Source organism: Phoenix dactylifera, chromosome 1 (genome assembly GCF_009389715.1).
Source record: "Phoenix dactylifera cultivar Barhee BC4 chromosome 1, palm_55x_up_171113_PBpolish2nd_filt_p, whole genome shotgun sequence".
Taxonomy (NCBI): domain Eukaryota; kingdom Viridiplantae; phylum Streptophyta; class Magnoliopsida; order Arecales; family Arecaceae; genus Phoenix; species Phoenix dactylifera.
The window spans coordinates 13,409,078-13,432,836 of record NC_052392.1 but is presented as its reverse complement, the minus strand read 5'-3'; the positions used below and the strand labels follow the sequence as shown (position 1 = coordinate 13,432,836).

At 36.2% G+C, this 23,759-nt stretch overlaps 1 protein-coding gene and 1 long non-coding RNA gene across 2 annotated transcripts; one reads left to right on the top strand and one right to left on the bottom strand.

The window, feature by feature from the left end:
• Window positions 1-1,406: 1,406 nt before the first annotated feature.
• LOC103710663 lies at window positions 1,407-21,443 on the bottom strand. The gene is made up of 5 exons (XM_026806071.2): window positions 21,184-21,443; window positions 20,870-21,002; window positions 20,572-20,704; window positions 3,940-4,042; window positions 1,407-1,969 (listed from the first exon to the last, which is right to left on the bottom strand). The coding sequence occupies exons 1-5, from the start codon at window positions 21,441-21,443 to the stop codon at window positions 1,951-1,953; spliced, it is 648 nt and encodes a 215-aa protein (XP_026661872.2). The 3' UTR covers window positions 1,407-1,950.
• On the top strand, window positions 14,793-20,204 carry LOC113462963. The gene is made up of 2 exons (XR_003386380.2): window positions 14,793-18,949; window positions 19,064-20,204. It is a non-coding gene; the product is annotated as an uncharacterized LOC113462963 (long non-coding RNA).
• Window positions 21,444-23,759: the final 2,316 nt, after the last annotated feature.

Sequence of the window (23,759 nt, the reverse complement as noted above, 5' to 3'; positions counted from 1 at the left end):
GAAGTTATCATAGAATATGATAAGGAAAAATAACAGATGAAGCCTCTCGTGATTCCCGGGCACAGTGAGAGGGTTTAGACATCTACTTGCAACTCAAGACTAAGGATCATCTCTCCAAGGGAAAGCCTGCACAGGGGCGAAAGGAATTACGTTTGAATTTAGAGGCTTGGTGTCCATCCGAGAATTGCCCTATTTATTTGAAAGCTAACATGGGATCGTCTTCAAACCAAGGATGTTCTAAGTAGACTGAGGCCAAGCATTCCACCAACTTGCCCGAACTGCGAGGTGGTGTATCGACAATATCCTCTTTCAATGTGAGAGCAGTTTGAGTGTGGAGACTGGCCGGCGTCCCTTAGGAGGTGCTTCAGTTCTATCATAATGCCATCCAAATCTGTCATTATTACAACTACTCATGTGGCCTATCATATATATGGCTGACCCAGAATATCTAGATATTCGAAGAGAGCTGTCAGCTGCCAAAATTCATATTGAAGAGAGCCACAGTCTAAGCTACTAAGATCACCCATTCATATGTTGCTAAAAAACTTTTAACAACTCGAGGCACATGGAACTCTTCAACTCTTGCAGCATCCCAAATGGTATTCATCTCTTGGAAACCCACCACCTCCGAATTTTCTCAAGCTTAACTTTGACGACTGCATTGGACAGTAGTTGCAGAGGCGAAGCTGGATTTATGGTCAAAGGCTCGAACTTCAGTTTCATAGCAGCCGACGGAAGTCCAATTTTTAACACCTCAATCCCAAGAGCGAAGTTGAAGGCTGATTGAGCAGGCATCAACTATATGCAGCGCACTCTGTGAGCTAACTCTACTTAGTTAAGGGGCACCTCTGCTACGATAACCAGTTGGATCCAGAAGCAGGCCGAGGGGATGAGGTATTTGGTATAGGACTTTTGGAGTCTAATGAGAGGGGTCACCTCATTCGTTACAAGACAAACCTACCACGAAGCGATCAGAGCTACGAATTGGATGGCATCCTTCGTGACTCATTACTCGGATTATATACGCCAATTCGACTTGATGCTTGCTCTAGGGGCCTTCCGGGACATTTTTTTTTTTTTTGTGGATGCATTCATATTAAAACAGTGTGAATTGCTTAGCTTAGCAAAAAAAAAATAACAAAAAAAAAAAATCCAAGACTAACAACCTAATAATTTATAAAAACAGAAAAAATATATAAAGTTATAAACTGTCTAATACAAATTACAAACTAACAAATAAAGAAAAATTCCATGTCTATCAATTTAACCACAACCTTATTTTTATACGACAAAAAGTCAATAGAGAATCTCAGAGATATACAGGGGAAGAGTTATAGATGACCCTAAGATTATGCAGATGTATAATACAAGAACAAGCACATATTTAATCATCAACCCATGCAAAATGGAAAGGAAAGTAAAAGAGAATAATAATGAAGGAAATTCTCCAATTTCACAAACTCCAATCCAACAAATAGTTTGCATACGTGGATCAGGTTGGGTCAAGCTACCCAACCCCTCAACCTGGACCAGACCTAATCCAACCAGGTTTCGAAAAAAAATCAGCACTAGAATGACCCAATCCATCTAAAACCAGAACAAAACCAACCCAACAAAATTGGTTCAGGTTGACCTAAATCCATAGCACCCCTGGAGCCAGCACCCCTGGAGCCAAGCAGCCTGATACTCAGCTTGACACTGCTTGTTTGCATCCTTCCCTCCCCTTCTTCCCTAGAAAACTCAAGAAGCAACCATTCGTTCTCCTAGATTTGGAAAAAAAATACATACAGAAACAGAGTGAAAAGGTGAAAGGAAAAGAAAAAGGACACATTAAAGCGAACCTTCGTCAGCTTGGTATTTGTTCTTATGGTCTCCTGCATATGCCAGCAAATTATATTTAGGGTTCCACTCCACACTGTTCATTGCAGCCTTACGGAAGATCTAATGCACCTACCATCCAGTCTGAACACTGTACTAGAGACCGGAAAAGATTATCAATCAAACTATTGCTAACCAAAAATTCCAAAAACAAAGCCAAGAGACAAAGGTTCCCAGCGGCTATAGACAATATCGATAAAAGGATCTTCATAAGTTGAAGCAATATATTTTCCGGTGTAATTAAAGCTAACGGTTCTCACAGGCTATCTGAAATGTAGACATTGCCTTATATAGAAAAGCTTATGACATGCAGCTAAAAAGCAATTTCCCATAGAACTTCATCAGCTTTTGTCTTGCTTCCATGTAGATAATAATTCAAGTTTACGAGATGTTTTTAACTCCAGATGGCTCCGATATCAATGCTTGAATTAATATTTAGTTCAAGCAGCTTTGTTTTGATGAAAAACTTGTAGAATGCCTAAAGAAATGAGGAGTCAGAGAAGCTTACCCAAGCTTTGTGATTGTTTGGACGCACAACATCTCTGAAATATTCCAGAGGCTGACCAATGAATCAGCGCTTCCAACAGAAAAGTTTCTATAATCATAGACATAGTTGAAAAGGATCGTATTCATGCTGTGTTGGATCCTTTCTGAAAATTCAACAGATGCTGGCCATATGCAGACACATCTAGAAACAAGCCTCCTCATTGTGAAAGTGAAAGCACATACATGGTCTCCTAGGGAGTCGTATGTTCTAATCACTGCTGTTAAGTAACCTTACTGAATTTGCTACAGTGTCCAACAGCCAACCTTTAGTCTTCAATAGTTTAAGATGTGTCGAATAACAAAGAGATGTTTGGAAATTTTAGCTCAAATTGACAATATTATAGAAAGAATACTTAATGAAATGAAAGTTCCAAATTTTAGACTGGACAAAAACACAATGACAAGAATTATATCCCAATTTTACCAAGCAATCTAACAAGATATCTTAGAAATGTATAGCATTGAGAAGCAACAGATTTCAATTACCTTTTTCTGAATGATCTCAACTAGTACAACATTATAGTGGGGTTTCCCATGACTAAAAACATTTACCATTTATTTTTCAAATACTAAAAGCCATGACGGAGGAAGTCTAAATTCTATTGTCATGTGAACTGGTCTTGCCTGGGCTAAATTTTAGGCTAGAAAGAATTTTGGGCTGAAGAAAGCATACAGCCAAAGCAAACTTAGCCTTAACAGTGGAGTTGCCATTTCATATGCCAAACAAAACAATTACAGATCCAAAAGTGGTGGATCCCAAATTTAAACAGTCAAGCTTTCGGCTGGGCATTTAAATTTCTGCTTCAGTTGGCTAAAGTCCTAGCCTAATAATTTTGTTGAGGGATGGAATCATGATGATCATCAGAATCCAGGAATCTTAATCCTAACCTTGGTTTGCAACTGCCCCTGTATACTGTTTTCCAACCCAACTCCAAAAGTTTGCAGTTGGTGCACATAAAACCTCATTATGGACGCAACCTAAAATAGAAAGCTCATTTAGGATCAAGTGTACACAATGAGAATGAACATTTGAATTTAGTGGCAACTAATATATATTCAAGTTCTCAAGCGACTGAGCAGAAAATGAAATACAACCAAGACTTTAAAACGAAATATATGTTTATTATTTCACGGAGTTTCAGAAGAATAAAATGCTACCATTTTCTTGGCGAAGTTCAAGTAAATGCAACTCTACTTTGAATTTGAGACAGCTGATGTTCGTGCAAAACATGGGAACTTCTTCTAGCGATATTTTGATCACCTCCCCAAAAAGCGAGGTACTAATTTTAGTATTTCCTGGTCTGAGAACTAACGTGGGCATGTTCTGCTCAATGCGAATGAAAAATGAAATGAGACCAAAGCATAAACTCAGTGAAAGGAAGAAAGTGCCTAGCATTTTTCTTTTTGTAATGATTCTATTTTCTTTCATCCATTAAAAAAACCCACTGTCACAAACTGTAGATATAAGAATGAGATGCAGATAAAAGAAAATTTAAATAAGAATATCTTGATCACCTTCCAATGGGATCAGTTGCGATATTATAGCAACCTGCTGTATAATCCACCAAGGTGTGAAGCACCTTAAGAGATTGATAAGCCAGTACCTCAACTGTACCTGCTGAAAGAAAACAAAATTCTATCAGGGGAGATTTTAGGATACTAGTCATTTAAGTTAATACAGTTCCCTGAACAACGAAGAAATAGCTCCTATTCTCAGCACTGAAGTAGAAAGGTTCTTATACTAGTCATTTAAGTTAATACATTACATTCAGACACTGCTTAAGAACCTATCAACACTTCAATAGATACAACATATCATCAAGCAAATTTACTGACATCACACCTCAAGTAACTCCTTGAATGTAAAATGGTAGAACTGTTGACCTACTATGGTAAAGTTAAGAAGAAAAACAGATTATACAGAAATATATGAAACACAAGAAAATTCACATGAATGCATATGTGAATACACAACATTAGTCTCTAATACTCAAAAGTTATAAAGAAAAGTTAACGATAAAGAAAATGGAAATAGGTTGCATTCATATGAAAAAAGACCTTGATGCAGAAAGCACAAAGCAGGAATCACGAATTTAAGCATTGCTTTGGGCATGACACTAATAAAGAAGTCCAAATAGTGTCTGATTTATTGAAATTACGATAAATTTACTCACTACAAGCATCCCAAAGACATACAGTCTTGTCCCCTGCTGCAGTAAATCAGGATGCTTGGGGTCCCAGCATACTTGATCTATGCTGTCCGCACACCCTTTAACTCAATATCTTGGACTTTGCCCTGCATTTAGATGTTCGGAACTCATGAATACCTCAGCGGAAACCATATCCAATTTACATTCCCTCATTATTTCTTCCTCGTAGCAACAATGTAGTGATCAAGGTATGCCATATCGTACCATACCAGATGATATGAGGCATACCATACCAAACCAGTACACAAAATAGAGGGCGTACTGAAACTCGATACGCTAAACTGGCCTCCATACCGGAAGTACGATAAAGTAATAGGATGGCACCGATACGAGGCCCGGTACCGAGACAACATACCTTGATAATGATGAAATTTGAACAAAAAAGGTTGTTAAAGTATACCTCCACTACACACACACCTTGCATAATTAGCCCATGAAACACTGCAATGTATAGTTGCTAATCACCAGGAATATAGAATGTTCACATAGTATTTTCTAGTACGAAACTGAAGATATATTCAAAGTGACCATATTGCCAGTTTTCATATATCTTTTTTTTTTTGTATATGCTTATCTAACGTCCTCTGACTTTTTTAAAAAGAAGAAACCAGTTAGAAGTAGAAAGAAACACATGCATAAAATGCGTAATATCAATAAGTACTCAAGCTCTTAAGGAATAACTTTATAGTCCTTTTCCCTACTTGGTCAAAATTTATTTTATAAAACTCCTAGCAACAAGGCACGTGCAATGCATGTTTCATGAAAAAAAATGAAACTAAAATTGTAAGCTACATTATCTACAACCTATAAAAGAGAACATTTAGAAAAAACGACAATATATTTTTGAAGTGATTATTAACAAATAGGATTAGATCTGAAAGAATTATTAACTATATATACACACACACCAAATTGGGTTTTCAAAAGCAATCGAAAATCTTCCATATTTTATCAAATATTATTTTCTTCAAATCAGTTTTAAAAAGTAAATCTCCACAAGTACGACTTGATTTGGAAGAATATTTTCTTTTTTTGTAATGAAGTCTTTTTGTATTTTTATCAGGTTGTGTTTTCAAAAGTAGGGGTGTCCATGGTTTATGTTTGGATTGGGTTTCACGTATCCATTCCTAAATCCCAACTATACGTATTAGATGCAGATCCAAAGCTAGATTCGATTAAAACTCCATGTCCCTACCCAGTACCAGACACCCAACCCCACACAAAAAGAAAAGAAAAGAAATAGAGAAAGAAAGAAAGAAAGAAAGAAAAACAGGTATCAGGTCATATATTGGGTCGTCATCCGATGTTTAATAACATATTTGTTACACTTTTGGACTATCTTTTCATGTACCCAAAATGTTATTTCATGAACTATGAAACATGAGGGTAAAAATTGATATTAAAAAAGAGCAAAAGATGGATCTAAAAGAGGATATCTCCATGTTATTACTTCTATTACACGGCAACCAAAAGAGACAAAAAAGAAAAGAATCTACAATAATCAATCTCAGTATAAATGTTTTAAGTTACAACAAATATATAGTAAAGATTAAACTTTTTGCAGTAACTATTAGCCACAACCATACATTACATGCCCATAAACATTTTTGCCATGAAGTCATATGCATGGTCTGTTGAACCGGCCCATACCGACCGGTTCAGCACATACTGTACTGGTACCAATGCCAACCAGTACAGTTCAGCCATGGAAAACGGTTCCGGCGACCAGTTTCCGCTGCGTACCGGTGCGAACTGAAAAATTTCAGCCACGGGGAAGAGCGCCCGTGCGCGGGGCAAGGCACCTACATGGTTCCAGACGCTGGGAACCGCGCGCGTTTAACTCTATCGGTACCGGTTCAAACCGGTCCAAATTGGAACCGTACGACGTACCTTACTCATATGCCATGGATAGAAATTTGATGTAACAAGATCATTTGCAGTTTGACTATTGTCTACTTGATTTTTTTTTATGATAAAAATGTGTTCACGTGTGCGTAAAATCAGGTCCGGTTTCAAGTATGAATCTACCTAAATACAAACCCAATCCAAGAGTAATTAGGGTCTGATTTCGGGACCAAAACCTCACCCAATAGCTTATATGATCCATTTTTCAGACCCAAACCCTCTACTTCATGTCAGTTTGGATCACTTTATTGGGTTATTGCCCTCAACAATCCAAAATCATTCAATATTTTTTTCTTTTTGTTTAACTACAGGAATTAATGAGGGGGATAAGTTATAGATTATAGAAAAATAGGAGGGTATTTCCAGTCTAAAAAATGACAAATGGAATCTACAAGTAACATTCTCTGATTTCAAAAATACCATTTTTTTCTCTTTGATATAGTATAGATAGTGGAAATGTTTATGTAGCAAAGCACTTTCTTAGGAAGAAATAAGTGGGAAAGGGAGAAGATCCTTTGAGAGGTTATGATGCAGTCATCCAATAAATTTTTCAATTATAGCAAAAGAGGGGGAAAAATCTGTAGTTAGTTAAGAGTGAAAGGGGAAGCATCCAATGCACAAAATCAATGTGATAAAAGCAGATGTTTCCTTATCTTATAAATTTAAACAAATAAGAAAAATTGAATGGTTCCATATCTATTTACTAGTATTTGGCATATAAATTAAAGCATGTACCTCAGATATCCTAAAATCCATAGAGTTTAGGATAGTGTGGGCCAGCTCATAATGGTTTTGGGGCTTGATTGATTGAGTCATAATGGAATTGGAGAATTATTTTTTGTCTCAATATACTAGAGTATAGGTCCCAAAGGATTACTAATGAATAGAAAGGGACTAAGAAAGTTGATTCTAGTTAGTCTTTTTTCATCAACTAGTCATTCATTAGGTCATGTGAAGGCCAATGAGATGGTTGAGCGATTTTTTTTTTTTTTTTTTTTTTTTGGGGGGGGGGGGGGGGGGGGGGGTACAACTTTGAGATTGGTGAATGCATTAATTTCTTTAGTTTACTTCAATTAATCATGACAAGCACCTCAACTGGAATCAAAATAAATATCTATGGCTGGAGCTTCCTATCAAATAGTTGGTGATGTCATTTGGTTTAGGATGTTCAGAGAAATGGTTGGGAACTCAATTATCCAGACAAAATAGCAGAGAAATGTCTTAACTGTCTCAATCTTGAACCAAAGGGGTTAGTAATGACATTGAGGTTGGCATGTTTCTCTAAAAAAATTCAGCTGGGACCAGACTTGTTGAAGAAGTTTGCACACGTCGCTATGTCCAATTTCCCCATTTATCCTTGTTCATAATTTTTAATTAACGTTACGTAGGTTGAGCATTCTTATGGTAATATTTTTTGTAGGCAATAAGAAATAGCAGGGTAATGACCAAAATTAATGTTTATAGGTATAATATCCAAAGGTGGGGGAAGGGCAATTCTAGAACATGGTTGGATGCCCATTATAGATTGTGGATGATAATCAAAGTCTTCATCAGGTAGAGTGTAGTGACAGTTTCAGATCAAAAAAATGGATGCTCACTATGAGGGGATGTGATATTGAATTTCATGAGTATTCATGGAAGCAACTCATGAGGATTGGATACTGCAGAGCTAAGGATAACTAAGAGTCTTAGACAGTAAAAAGTTCCTGAATGTGTTCCTAAGTCCAAAAAGACATTTGCCACGGAAGTGATATATATAGAATTTGTGGGGAAGAATTTATTAATTAGGAAGGGGAAAAAAACAAAAGTTCTTTCCTAGAATGGAGGTTATAGCCTTGAACCTAGGAATCACGGATATTTTTAATCTGCATGTGTCCATATCAGATACCCATTCTCTTCAGGTACTTCTCAAATACATGTCCGACACTTATGTTAAATATCTTATGTTTCCATTTTTTTTTAAAAAAAAATCTGATACACCTTATATACTTTCATGATAACTCCAAAAATGGAGAGGGTCAATTCTGTAGCTTAGTGATATTAATATTAAGATAGAAAGCATGGATTATGGTTTATTAAATAACGACTAACGATGAGCCTATAGAAGTTAATGCTACCATATAAAGTACGGACTTTGTTATTTTGATAAGACTATATGCTTTATTGATACTTTTTTATATACATAAATATGTATATATGCATGTACATACGTACAAAATAAATGTATATATGTATACTTGCACGCGCATGTATATATGTACGCACATGTATATATACATATATACATGCATATGCATCCTAGTCATATCATATCCTACTTTTTTTCAAGATTTGTTTTATCAGTTATATCCATACCGTATCATCTATGTATCCTATATCCTTGCCCATCCTCCATAGCCTCAAACTAATGCCGTAGGAGTGAGGAGAGTGGAGAAGGTTAATTGAGATTTTAGTGATAATGAATCACTGGATTTTGACTAGAATAGGTAATACTAAAATATAAAGGTGCAAAGCTAAAGAGAAGCATTGCAGCATTAGTTACTTTGATGGTGATCGAATGGAATTATTGGGTAGATATGTCTAAAAGTTCAGCTGTCTGGTCACTTTTGCAAAACTCCTCATATAGCAATGCTATGAGAAAGAGAGGTATCAAAATAAAGAGAAAATTGGCATTCGCCCAACAAGGTTGAAACTGTGCAGCATCTGGTTCTTCACTAAAATTTAAGTATGACCAGTGTTAAATGTTGTTGAGATTAGATTCCTTCCAATGAATAACTGCAGATACTGACACTACTAAGGATAGAATTATATTTGTAGAATGATAAAATCAATATTCATTAAAAAAAATGATCAACAAAAAAAGCACCACAAATTGCTATGAGCAGGCCATAGTTGGACTGAGCTTTCACCTTGATGACATAGCAAAATGTGCTATATACCACTGGAGGCCTTGGGCAATCAATCTCCAGAAATACTTGTTAGAGAAAAATGAACATGGAACAGATGTCTCCCCCATAATGGTTTTTGAACAAGCATGGTATATAACTAACTCTGTTATTGTACTAACTACTTTCCTATTAGACAATATTTTGGTTATAATATTGCTTATGCTCGTTAACTAGAGTTTACCCACTTGTTACAAAATTTCCTTCATTAAAGGAAAAAAAAAAGATACAACCTTGAAGCTTAGGTACACTTTACTCTTTCTTCTTTCCTCATTTATCTTCTTTGTTTAGCAGAACACAACCAATCTCTCAATCTCAAAACTGCAAAAATGCAATTTAATTCACGTAACAAGATTCTCTATCCAGCATAAAACCATTTTCCAACTATCACTTGTTCAAGAAATCCTAAAACATCATCATGACTTTTTATTCCACATATGCACAAAATTTGAAAAAACGGAAAAGGGAACTGCCAATTTAGGTCTAATTTTCATCCTACTGTAGAAATAACCCCATAAGAATCAAAATTTCTTCTTCTAGAATACTGTGTTGACTACTAATTTGAAAGAAAATTTTGAAATTTTAATATGTTTCTTGGTTCTCAGAAGCACCAAACCCAGAAAGAACAGAAAGATCAAAACTTTTCAATCCAACTCTATTTTTCCTCCTAACAACTTGTTGGGGTGGGGGTCAAAGAAGAACTGAAGCGACGCGAACCAGATAGGGAGCAAGATTACATGACCATGAGGATAGATGTTCCAAAAGCAAGCAGTGTGATCAACAAAGCCAAACGCGAGCTTGGTGCCCAAACAATTCCACGCCACCAAGTGAACCTTACTGTTGGAAGTGATCACCACTTCTAGGGTTTCTGAGGGATCGAATCACGAAAAGATTGTTTTTTCTCTCCACATACGTTCTTCTTGTGGCCCTGGTACTCTCTTCAGATCGGGTTCTTGAAGCTTGGGTCTTCTCTTCCATAGCCGCTGTGATCAACAAAGCCAAACGCGAGCTTGGTGCCCAAACAATTCCACGCCACCAAGTGAACTTTATCCTCCGTTTGGGAGTTTTGGGGAGAAAAGAAAAGAAAGAAAAACTTTAATGAGGGAAAGAAAAAGAAAGGAATAGAATAGATTTTTCTCTTCTCTTGTTTAGGAGTTTTAGAAGAAAAGAGAAAGTACTTTCCTTCCTCTTATTTGGAAGTTTGGAGAGAAAAGAAAAGAAAACATACCTTTTTAACACTTTTACTAAAATACCCTTATTATAAAAAGGGCATGCTTATGAGTAGAGGTGCAAATGGATCGGGTTGGACCGGGTCATGAGTGACCCCGACCCAATCTGGATCCTTGTTCGGGTCCTAATTTTAGACCCAGACCCAACCCACTAGAAAATCAGGTCGGGTCGGGTTGGGTCCACGGCTATAATTTTTGACCCAAAGAGTCGAAATTTCATTTCCTCTGTTTATTCTAGCTATACTAATGTTTGTTTGATAAATTTAGTTAAAGTAATCCAACGAGAAAGACTGAATATCCATACAATCAAATAAGCATACGAGATCTATACAATCAAATAAGCAAACAAGCATATTAGTTTTTTTAGTTTTTACAACTTTTTCAAAATAACTTGTCCAAAATGAGAATGCTTAACTAATAAAACTTGCCCACAAAAAATACATCAAAGCGGCCTGCAAAATGTTCATTCTCACTGTAGAGAAAGTAACCACTATCCAGCCACACCTGAAATAAGTACAAAGTAAAATAAGAGGTTCATTCAATGCTATCTAAAAAAATTAGTCATTGCTACTTACTACTACTAATATAGACTTTTTATAATGGGCTAAGAGGTTATACCTTTTTTTCTCCAAAGCATCAACCACCATAGGAGTCTTTCATCATTTTCTCCAAAATGTGCTTTCTTCTACTAGATGGACAGCCAAACATGATTCTTGCACAATCTGGATGTTTAGTGAGAAAAAGGTATGATTCATCAAGTAAATCATCCTCCATTCCAATGCCCAACAATTCATTAAAAATTTCTTCCTCCGAATATACATGTGCTCGACCTTTCTCCCAAACATAATTTTCTTTCTCAAGAATAGCATTTCCTACTTTGAGGGCATTAGCAACTTCTGTAAATGCATGTTTTATACCTTCAAATGGTTCATCACTCTCTTTTATAGACTTTCTTTTTTTTCTTTTGAGGATGCTTCACTTTGAGAAGGTGCTTGAAATGGCAGTTCCATGGACATCATATCAACTTCATTATCAAAATTATCAAATCCCTCTATTGTAACTTCATTTTGTGAAACAAATTCATCAATATCTTGAATAGACTCTAAATTATTCACACTCTTTGAAGCATCCAATTGTCTTCGTCTCTCCTTAGCTGTGATGGCACCTTCTTCTGTTGCCCTATCTTTTGCAAATAACTCTAACAGGTTCTCATAATTCTCAATAGGTGTAGTCATCCACTTTTCTACTTTAGGATTTGCCTAATACAAATAGAAGAAAAAAGTAAATAAGCATAATTTGGACAAGAAAAAATATTTTAAATTAAGAATCAAGACAAAGTAATGAATTCCAAGTAACTAGTTTTGAAAACATACTTCTATCAATGGCTTCCAAACTTCAACATCAGCACTCAACAACTCTGTCACTGAGTTCTAAGAAAAACCACTAAATTTTGTCGCCTTGAACACATCATACCACTCATTGAAATGATTTTTTTAAAGTTTTCATATGATTCTTCACATGGTTCTTGTTCAAGTCCATCTCAAGATTTTCCTTCAATTCTTTAAGCACTTTATCATATGCAGTTGTTGTGAAAGTTCCATCATCCCTATTTTCCATTCATTGTTGCTGAAGTAATGCTTCGATTAAGAAGTAATCCATACGAGCAGTCCATTTCAAGTGTTCCTTCTTACTACCTTCACCTGATTTGATTTATTGTTCATTGGTTATATCTATGTGACAATGAACATAAAAGAGAGTGTAATGATACGTGCTTCAATATAATATAAAAAAGAACTACAATCAATTGCATTAATAAAGCCAACATATATAAAATCAAAACGAGATATACAACTAATTCCAATGAGTTTGACATATATGAAAATTGTTCACACATACAACAATAAAATAAATATGTTTGAAGAAAATATAGACTTAATTAGCACATCATAGAGCTCCTATGGAATCCTATTATGTACATAATCAAGCCACATGTTAACTGCTATAGAGTCCCTAATGAATTCTCCTCGTGCAGCATCTTCATTCATGCTTCTTGGAGCGTGAAACTCTTTTTCAGTTGGAGACTGATTTAGAATCTCTTGATCTACTTCATCAATAAGTCTTTGATCAAGATCTACCTCCATTAAATAATTATGCAAGATGCAACATGCCAAAATAATATTTGTTTGTGTCTCACATGAGTAAGTGGGCATAGTTGTGCTTCGTATGATGGAAAAACGTTTCTTTAGTATGCCAAATGCTCTCTCAATTGCATTATGTAATGATGCATGCCGAAGATTAAACAATTCTCTAGGATTCTCTGGAGCTCGAGTAGAATACTCTTTCAAGTGATAACGCACGCCTCTGTAAGGTGCGATAAGTGTACTTCTTAGCATGTAACCCGCATCAACCAGATAGTATTTACCTATTAAGAATGAAATTTAGTACTATATGATACTATAAGTATCGTGCTTGTATTTATTTTATTATATTTAGCAAAAACTTACCAGTAGGAATATGCAGCTTATCTTCTCTTGTAAGCACATTTTTTATTATCCTCGAGTCGAATGCAGTCCCTTCCCAACCAAGCAAAACATATGTAAATTTTAAGTCAAATGAACAAGCAGCCAACACATTTTGCATCGGGTAACCCTTCCTACCACAATACCTCGGAGCATCCTTATTGGACACTTTCACACGAACATGTGTCCCATCAATTGCCCCCACACAATCCTGACATATACATGTTAGATGAATATATGCATATTTTCTTCAAAATTTAGATAAAGTATTTGAAATAAAAAATATTTTACCTTGAAGTATGCGTCAGGTAACCCTCAACCGTCGCTCGTTGAATGGATTGCAAATCCCCATCTTTTTTTAGAATCTCACATAAATTTTTAAAAGCTTCCGTTCCCATACGAATAATATCACAACATCTTTCAATTGTGTTTATTTGGCACAATATTATTTTATCTCGTACTAGTTGTCTTTCAAAGCCTAATTGCCTACGATCCACAAAATTTGTACATTGAAACCGTTGGTGCACAATGAAACAAATCACACGAAAAATAACTTGAATAACAGCTTGTTGCCGATTTCTTTGCCAAATGCGAATGTCATGTTGTCGCCTATCCATCTAGGACCTAATTTTTGAATAACAACTTGTTGCCGATTTCTTTGACAATTAGATATGAAGATCAAGGAGCAATCTAACCAAAACTGAGCATAGTGGAAACATGGTCCAGAATAAGGAACTAAACAAAATCATGGGCAAAAGATGCATCTAATCCGATGCACTAATGCTGATGCAACTTATAGGAAGTCTTGAATGATAGCCACACGAATGAGACTCTCCAGAAAAAATAACGACTATTTGTCATGATCAGATGGTGTGCTAATTGCATCAAATCATCCAAACTGAAAAGGGCAGCAAAACAAGTAGAGTATACAAAATTGAAATTCTATTAGTGCCAAATTCGGCCGCACAAAGAGACCCAAAAGCAAGTCTGCAACTGAATTGCACAGATCAAAGAGAACATAGAGCTTAAAAAAAAAAAAAAAAAAAAATTGGAGTAACAGAGAACAGAAAACCCTCTTTATTACTTCCAAGATAGTCAAAATAGGAAAAAATAAATATATGCCCACAGGCAATTTGGAGGATAATTAATACAGGACATATAAATTCACAACCTTAAGGCGAATAATTGCTAGGATCACTGAATCTAATCAAGTCAAACTTTATTAAGATCCAACCTCATCTACGAGCAAGTCCATTATTACAGTATGATTGCAAAAAAAATCAAATAAAACATAGCTTAGCAGCAAGAACAATTATAATTCATTAAAAACGAAACAAAGAAACAAGTGGATCCACTCAAAAAACCAGGACCTCCAATCTTGAAGACATCAAGTAGATCCACAAAGATTCAAGGATAACAACCAAAAACTGGTTCAAAAAATAGATCTTATCCTTCATTTTTTTCAAAATAAATGATATAGGAAACATACTTTCTTTTTTAACGGATCCAAAACAGCTTGAAGAGATCAATACCTACCACTGCAAAAAAAAAACAAGCAGAAAAAAAATAAGTGAAGAAAACGAATAACGGAAGAAGAAACAAACAAACAAACAAAAAATCAGAAAACAACAAATTACATCCAAAAACAAGTAAAAGAGACGCTTTTATCAAATCCACCGCTATACAATCATCACAGATCCAAACCCCATAAATCAGAAGACAACAGATCATATCCAAAACAAGTAAAAGAGACGCCTTTATCACATCCACAGCCATATAATCATCACAGATCCAAAAACTATAAATCAGACAATAGATCACATCCAAAAACAAGTTAACGAAAAAAATAATTATTTTAATTTTTTCTATTGAGAGAATAAGCTTACCTTTAAAGCTTAACAACCGTTGCTCCTTCAAGAAAGTGCAGCTGTGGAGATGGAGCTCCGTAGAGGTGCAGCAAATGGGTATATGGAGATGGAGATGACATATAAAAGGTTAAAACAAAAGATGCCCAGGATATATTTGTCCTTTTAATTTGGTACTTCTTTAATTTAAGGGTAAAATAGGTATTATAAAAAATTTATTAAGTTCCAATTCCTTTCTCTCTAAATCCTTCCACTTATGGGAGGAAAGAAAGAAGAGAATTGGAGCCCAAAATTTTTCCTCCTATTCCCTCCTTTTCTTTTCCTTTCCCTCCACTAAAAAACTCCCAAACATCAAAATTTTCAATTTTCCCTTCCATTCCATTCCTTTCTCCTCCCAAACATCAAAACTTTTAACTTTTCCTTCCATTTCGTTCCTTTCTCCAAGAGGAAGGAAAGAAAAGAAAAGGAGGGAATAGGAGAAAAATTTTGGGCTCCAATTCTCTCCTTTCTTTTCTCCCATAAGTGGAAGGATTTCGAGAGAAAGGAATTGAAACTTAATAATTTTTTATAATACCTATTTTACCCTTAAATTAAAGAAATACCAAATTAAAAGGACAAATATATCCTAGAGCATCTTTTGTTTTAACTTTTCATATGTCATCTCCATCTCCATATACCCATCTGCTGCACCTCTACGAAGCTCCATCTCCACAGCTGCACTTTCTTGGAGAAGCAATGATTGTTAAGCTTCAAAGGTAAGCTTATTCTCTCAATAGAAAAAATTAAAATAATTATTTTTTTCATTAACTTGTTTTTGGATGTGATCTATTGTCTGATTTATGGCTTTTGGATCTGTGATGATTATATTGCTGCGGATGTGATAAAGGCGTCTCTTTTACTTCTTTTGGATTTGATCTGTTGTCTTCTGATTTATGGGGTTTGGATTTGTGATGATTTATGGGGTTTGGTCCTCCTACTACATCTGCAACCCCGCCACCGCGTGCTGGATCCCAATTCCCCGCCCCATCCCTTCCTCTCTTCTCCTGCCCTCATCCTCGTCTCCCGGCCCGATTCCCCTTCCCTCTTCCACCTCGTCTGCCTTCTCGAGTCAGGCACCGGCGGCGCCACCGCCTATCGTTTCGACACCTCCACGACTAGCGAATGGTGGTCCGACCCGGCGCCTATCCCCACCGACCCGATCGTCCCCGGCTCAGGCGTCTCGGCCGCCAGGATGGCCTGCTGGAGGACAGCCTCGACGGCGGTGCTCGCCTACGATCCGGCCGCCGGCGCTGCCCGGATTGTCCCGACGCCCCCCGGGTGCGGCGACGTTTGGCAACTCGGGGAGGCCGACGGCGGGCGGCTATGCTGCTCACGCATGACGGAGTCCGCTGTGAAGATCCACGCCCTGGGCCATCGGACCGGTGGACCCTTCTTGGGTTGTTCGCTGTGGCGGCGGGTGCGAACAGCGGGGACAAGTGGGAGGGCAGGGAGCCGATCGTGTGTCGCGAGGCATCGCGGCCGCTGAGATTCCAGAGTGTGAATCTCAAGGTGGTGCTGTGGGTGGACGGGCGGGTGGTGACGGTAGACCTGGGGAGCCGGTGGGTGAGGGAGCTCCGGTTTGACAGGTCGGCGCCGAGGGTAGCAAAATCTGAACCATTTGATTAATTTTGATTATTTATTGGTTAACATATATAATTCATTTATGAACTTTTTCTGATGCACAATTGAAATATTTTAATAAATTTGGACATGATTATGTATGAAACCTCTTGACATTTTAATTTAGATTGCTACATATAGTTCGGCTAACCATTCAATAGAACTTCTATAATATATATATATTTATTTTTATATATTCAGATTCATTTGATTTTTATAACTTATTTGAATTAAAAATTAAGTCCTAGATGGATAGGCGACAGCATGACATTCGCATTTGGCAAAGAAATCGGCAAAAAGCTGTTATTCAAGTTAATCTTCGTGTGATTTGTTTCATTGTGCACCAAAGGTTTCAACGTACAAATTTTATGGATCGTAGGCTTTGAAAGACAACTAGTACGAGATGAAATAATGTGCCAAATAAACACAACTGAAAGATGTCGTTATATTATTCGTATGGGAACGGAAGCTTTTAAAAATTTATGTGAGATTCTAGAAAAAGATGTGGGTTTGCAATCCACTCAACGAGTGACGATTGAGGAGCAAGTTTTTGTATTTCTTCACATAGTATCACACAATGTGAGGAATCGTACAGTGTCATTCTTTCTCCATCGCTCCGGATATACCATAAGTCATCATTTTCATCGAGTATTAAGAGCATTAATATCATTGGAGGAGCAATTTCTTCGTTAACCCATTGGAACATTAGTGCCTTCAGAAATACTTAACAATAGTAGGTTCTATCCATACTTCAAGATAAAATATTTTTTATTTCAAATACTTTATCTAAATTTTGAAGAAAATATGCATATATTCATCTAACATGTATATGTCAGGATTGTGTGGGGGCAATTGATGGGACACATGTCCGTGTGAAAGTGTTCAATAAGGATGCTCTGAGATATCATGGTAGGAAGGGTTACCCGACGCAAAATGTGTTGGCTGCTTGTTCATTTGACTTAAAATTTACATATGTCTTGCCTGGTTGGGAAGGGACTGCATCCGAATCAAGGATAATAAAAAATGCGCTTACAAGAGAAGATAAGCTGCATATTCCTATTGGTAAGTTTTTGCTAAATATAACAAAATAAATACAAGCACGATACTTATAGTATCATATAGTACTAAATTTCATTCTTAATAGGTAAATACTATCTGGTTGATGCGGGTTACATGCTAAGAAGTACACTTATCGCACCTTACAGAGGCGTGCGTTATCACTTGAAAGAGTATTCTACTCGAGCTCCAGAGAATCCTAGAGAATTGTTTAATCTTCGGCATGCATCATTACGTAATGCAATTGAGAGAGCATTTGGCATACTAAAGAAACGGTTTTCCATCATACGAAGCACAACTAAGCCCACTTACTCATGTGAGACACAAACAAATATTATTTTGGCATGTTGCATCTTGCATAATTACTTAATGGAGGTAGATCCTGATCAAAGACTTATTGATGAAGTAGATCAAGAGATTCTAAATCAGTCTCCAACTGAAGAAGAGTTTCACGCTCCAAGAAGCATGAATGAAGATGCTGCACGAGGAGAATTCATTAGGGACTCTATAGCAGTTAACATGTGGCTTGATTATGTACATAATAGGATTCCATAGGAGCTCTATGATGTGCTAATTAATTCTATATTTTCTTCAAACATATTTATTTTATTGTTGTATGTGTGAACAATTTTCATATATGTCAAACTCATTGGAATTAGTTGTATATCTTATTTTGATTTTATATATGTTGGCTTTATTAATGCAATTGATTGTAGTTCTTTTTTATATTATATTGAAGCACGTATCATTACACTCTCTTTTATGTTCATTGTCACATAGATATAATCAATGAACAATAAATCAAATCCAGGTGAAGGTAGTAAGAAGGAACACTTGAAATGGACTGCTCGTATGGATTACTTCTTAATCGAAGCATTACTTCAGCAACAACGAATGGAAAATAGGGATGATGGAACTTTCACAACAACTGCATATGATAAAGTGCTTAAAGAATTGAAGGAAAATCTTGAGATAGACTTGAACAAGAACCATGTGAAGAATCATATGAAAACTTTAAAAAATCATTTCAATGAGTGGTATGATGTGTTCAAGGCGACAAAATTTAGTGGTTTTTCTTAGAACTCAGTGACAGAGTTGTTGAGTGCTGATGTTGAAGTTTGGAAGCCATTGATAGAAGTATGTTTTCAAAACTAGTTACTTGGAATTCATTACTTTGTCTTGATTCTTAATTTAAAATATTTTTTCTTGTCCAAATTATGCTTATTTACTTTTGTCTTCTATTTGTATTAGGCAAATCCTAAAGTAGAAAAGTGGATGACTACACCTATTGAGAATTATGAGAAGCTGTTAGAGTTATATGCAAAAGATAGGGCAACAGGAGAAGGTGCCATCACAGCTAAGGAGAGACGAAGACAATTGGATGCTTCAAAGAGTGTGAATAATTTAGAGTCTATTCAAGATATTGATGAATTTGTTTCACAAAATGAAGTTACAATAGAGCGATTTGATAATTTTGATAATGAAGTTGATATGATGTCCATGGACCCGCCATTTCAAGCACCTTCTCAAAGTGAAGCATCCTCAAAAGAAAAAAAAAGAAAGTCTATAAAAGAGAGTGATGAACCATTTAAAGGTATAAAACATGTAATTACAGAAGTTGCTAATGCCCTCAAAGTAGAAAGTGCTATTCTTGAGAAAGGAAATTATGTTTGGGAGAAAAGTCGAGCACATGTATATTCGGAGAAAGAAATTTTTAATGAATTGTTGGGCATTGGAATGGAGGGTGATTTACTTAATGAAGCATACCTTTTTCTCACTAAACATCCAGATTGTGCAAGAACCATGTTTGGCTGTCCATTTAGTAGAAGGAAGCACATTTTGGAGAAGATGATGAAAGACTCCCATAGTGGTTGAAAAAAAAGTATAACCTCTTAGCCCATTATAAAAAGTCTATATTAGTAGTAGTAAGAAGCAATGACTAATTTCTTTAGATAGCATTGAATGAACCTCTTATTTTACTTTGTACTTATTAGTTAAGCATTCTCATTTTGGACAAGTCATTTTGAAAAAGTTGTAAAAACTAAAAAAACTGATATGCTTGTTTGCTTATTTGATTGTATAGATCTCGTATGCTTATTTGATTGTATGGATATCCAGTCTTTCTCGTTGGGTTACTTTAATCAAATTTATCAAATAGACATTAGTATAACTAGAATAATCAGAGAAAATGAAATTTCGACTCTTTGGGTCAAAAATTGTAGCCGTGGACCCAACCCGACCCAACCTAATTTTCTAGTGGGTTGGGTGTGGGTCTAAAATTAGGACCTAAACAAGGATCCAGGGTGGGTCGGGGTCACTCATGACCCGGTCTGACCCAATTCATTTACACCCCTACTCATAAGCATGCCCCTTTATAATAAGGGTATTTTAGTAAAAGTGTTAAAAAAGGTATGTTTTCTTTTCTTTTCCTCCAAACTTTCAAATAAGAGGAAGAAAAGTACTTTCTCTTCCCTCCTAAAACTCCCAAACAAGAGAAGAGGAAAGTCTATTCTATTCCTTTCTTTTCTTTTCCCTCCTCATTAAAGTTTTCCTTTCTTTTCTTTTCTCCCCAGAACCCCCAAACGGAGGGTTACTGTTAGAAGAAGGCATCAACCAGTTAGGCAAAAAAAAATAAAAAACTTAGGATTTTCCGTGGGACCCCCGATAAATAAAACGGAAGGGAAAGACGTCACCAATTCTAGTGTTTCTGAATTCTGAGGAATCTAATCAAGGAAAGATTGTTTTTTCTCTCCACGTACCTTCTTGTTGTGGCCCTGGTACTCTCTGCAGATCGGGTTCCTGAAGCTTGGGGTCTTCTTTTCCATAGCCGCTGTGATCGTCAAAGCCAAACGCGAACTTGGTGCCCAAACAATTCCACGCCACCAAGCGAACCTTACCGTTAGAAGAAGACATCACCCTGTTAGAAAAAAAAGAAAAGAAAAAAACCAGGGTTTTCCGTGGATCCCACGATAAATAAAAGCAAAGGGAAAGAAATCACCAATTCTAGGGTTTCTGAGGGATCTAATCACGAAAAGATTGTTTTTCCTCCCCACGTACCTTCTTCTTGTGGCCCTGGTGCTCTCTGCAGATCCGGTTCTTGAAGATTGGGGTCTTCTCTTCCATAGCCGCTGTGATCAGCAAAGCCAGACGCGAGCTTGGTGCCCAAACAACTCCACGCCACCAAGTGAACCTTACCGTTAGAAGAAGACATCACCCTGTTAGAAAAAAAAGAAAGAAAGAAAGAAAGAAAAAAAAAACCCTAGGGTTTTCCGTGAATTCCACGATAAATAAAAGGAAAGGGAGAGAAATCACCAATTCTAGAATTTATGAGGAATCTAATCAAGAAAAGATTGTTTTTTCGCTCCACATACCTTCTTCTTGTAGCCCTGGTACTCTCTGCAGATCGGATTCTTGAAGCTTGGGGTCTTTTCTTCCATGGCCGCTCTCTAGAAGACCGCCGGCTCTCTCCTCTTGCCGCGTCCGAAGAGCCGAACGTTAGAAACAACAGACCGCACGCTATATATCGCCCAGGTCTTTTCCCACGTGGGAGGGGCATTTTAGAAATTTCAGCTATTTTATCGGTCCGCTGCCGCTTCCGGTCGGTGCCCAGAGCAGTGTCGGTGCGAGGCATGGGAGATGTTACCGCTCTCACAAACCGGCGAATATAACAGCTGATTGCGGCATTTACCTTAATTACATCCGGTAAAGTTGAAAATAAAATAAATTATAACGTATTAGAAAAGTAGTCTAAAATTTTTCGAATATTCTTGAATTGGTTCTGTTTATCATTTTTTTTTGACAAAATTATATTTGTTTTAACTCCAAAAAAATCTCTCAATTGTAAAAGAAATAAAATATAATAATGTATTTGAAAAAAAAGAAGTAATCAAATATCTCTTGTATATAATTATAAGATGAGGTGCAATTTAATATCATTGTATATTTAAAAAACAATGCCATTAAGTAACATGGTATATCAGAAAAGAAAATGCGATCGAATATTACAACATATCATGAAGGAATATGCAATTGAATATCACAGCGAGTTTCTTATTTATTTCAAATTATGATACTTTTATTTTGTTTTCAGAACTATTTTTAGAATCTATTTCATTTGCATGGAATATAAATCCATGTAACTTAAAAAGTAAGAGGTTCAAAATAATGATGCAGGTCTATAATTATACTATATTATATCTATTTTTTAGAATTATCTTATTAGTACTGTCTGCTAATATTTTGATAGAGAAAGAATAATCTATTATCGGTCACAAAGTTGGTATTGCATAAACTTATTTCCGAACATTTTACTTAGCAATGTAGACATCTGCCCAAACTTGCATCGTTGCACAATCAAATATAGTGCATTGGTGATGATGCTTGTAGATTTGTATTTGAGAAATCTATGCTTATCTTTTTTTTAAGGGAGTCTTACATGTAATTTATGTTGCACAGTAGATATAACCTTATGTTAATAATCTGTAAGCCCTATAAGGGTATGTCATGACTAAATAAAGACCTTATCGTTATATAAGCTACCATTTGATGTATATATTTTCATATGATCGAGTGTCTCAATTGTGTCCTACCACATTTTTTCCTGAATGATGGAGAAGATTCTTCATCATCAACATGCTTCGAGTTAATTTATCTTCTACAACCAGTAAAAAGCGTTCGTCTACAATTAATATGCACAGGACTACAATGTTATTAGAAAATAGACATTTTATCCCCACGAAACCAAAGACAATATTTTTCTAAATTTGATTAATATAGCATTAAGAAACATGAAAAAGAAGGTTGGCATCTCCAGCAGCTTCATAATCTTTTGCAATACTCACTTTTTCCAAAAGGGCCAATCAGGTTACACTTATGAGTAGGAGGGTAATATTTGGCATGGATGAATATCTAATATGGTTACATTTTTAATTCATTGGAAAATATAAAAAATGAATTATTATAATATCTTTGGATCTTATTCTCCTTTGTCAATAAAAAGAACAATACTTTAATTAAGGATGGAGTTTGGGCAGCAAAAGGTACAAAGAATGATGAATTTTTCTGCTAATATATGATTTATTAATTTATTAATTATTTTGTAGACAATTGCTGGATTTTTTTTATTTCCACCCCTCCCTTGTGTTAAAAATTACTTGTAACCTATTCTCCTTGTATTGACAATGTGGAGATCTAAATGAGTTTAGACTTCCAAAATGGTAAAGTGTATAAATACGAAGTCTTGGTAGCTTTTTTTTCTTTTTTTTAGGTGGATATCTCACGGTACATGAGTACGGATGCACCCAATAAAATCTAAAAATAAAATATCGTGGGGAGCCCTAGGCAGCTCTCTACCCGGCATCCATAGAGTGTCGCTTGAATGACTAGCCACGTAAGAGACCGCCAATTCGCGGCCCATTGGCCTTCCAATAAACATGCTTGGCCAATAAGGCTTTCCCATTCCTGCACATAGCCCAAATATCTTGAAGTAGGGGATGGTCCCACCTTGATACATTCGAACCCTCTTGGATCCACCCTATATTAGTAGTCAAGTCATCCTTCATAATAATGGATCTGGCCTGCAACACTCGCCGCACATATCAAAGACCCTCCCATGCAGCCTTCAGCTCAGCACTGGGGACCGAAGTCTTGACATCATTCATCGTGGAGCCTTTCAACATAAAGCCATAAGTTGCTAATTTTGGCAAATAAAAATCAAAATGGATTAATACAATATTTTTTAATAAGATCAAAATTGTGCCTTCCTCCCCCCTGAATAAATTCATGTCTGGATAAGTCAATATTCTCATCTGGTAAAGTAAATTACTTTAAAATTTTGCTATCATGTAGAACAACAACTTCTTGTTAAGTTACTGTAACAACCCTTGGACCTCATCCAAAATGGCTGGCTACAAGATATTATTTGAATTTTTTAGTCTTGTATAAGTAC

What these genes read in the sequence shown, in the direction of transcription:
- LOC103710663 (XM_026806071.2), bottom strand. Translation starts at nt 21,443, where the DNA reads ATGCCTCGCACCGACACTGCTCTGGGCACCGACCGGAAGCGGCAGCGG. An exon ending in ACCAGGGCTACAAGAAGAAG is followed by an intron (nt 21,003 to 21,183) that starts GTATGTGGAGCG and finishes TCTAACGGTAAG; the next exon opens with GTTCACTTGGTGGCGTGGAG. An exon ending in ACCAGGGCCACAAGAAGAAG is followed by an intron (nt 20,705 to 20,869) that starts GTACGTGGGGAG and finishes TCTAACGGTAAG; the next exon opens with GTTCGCTTGGTGGCGTGGAA.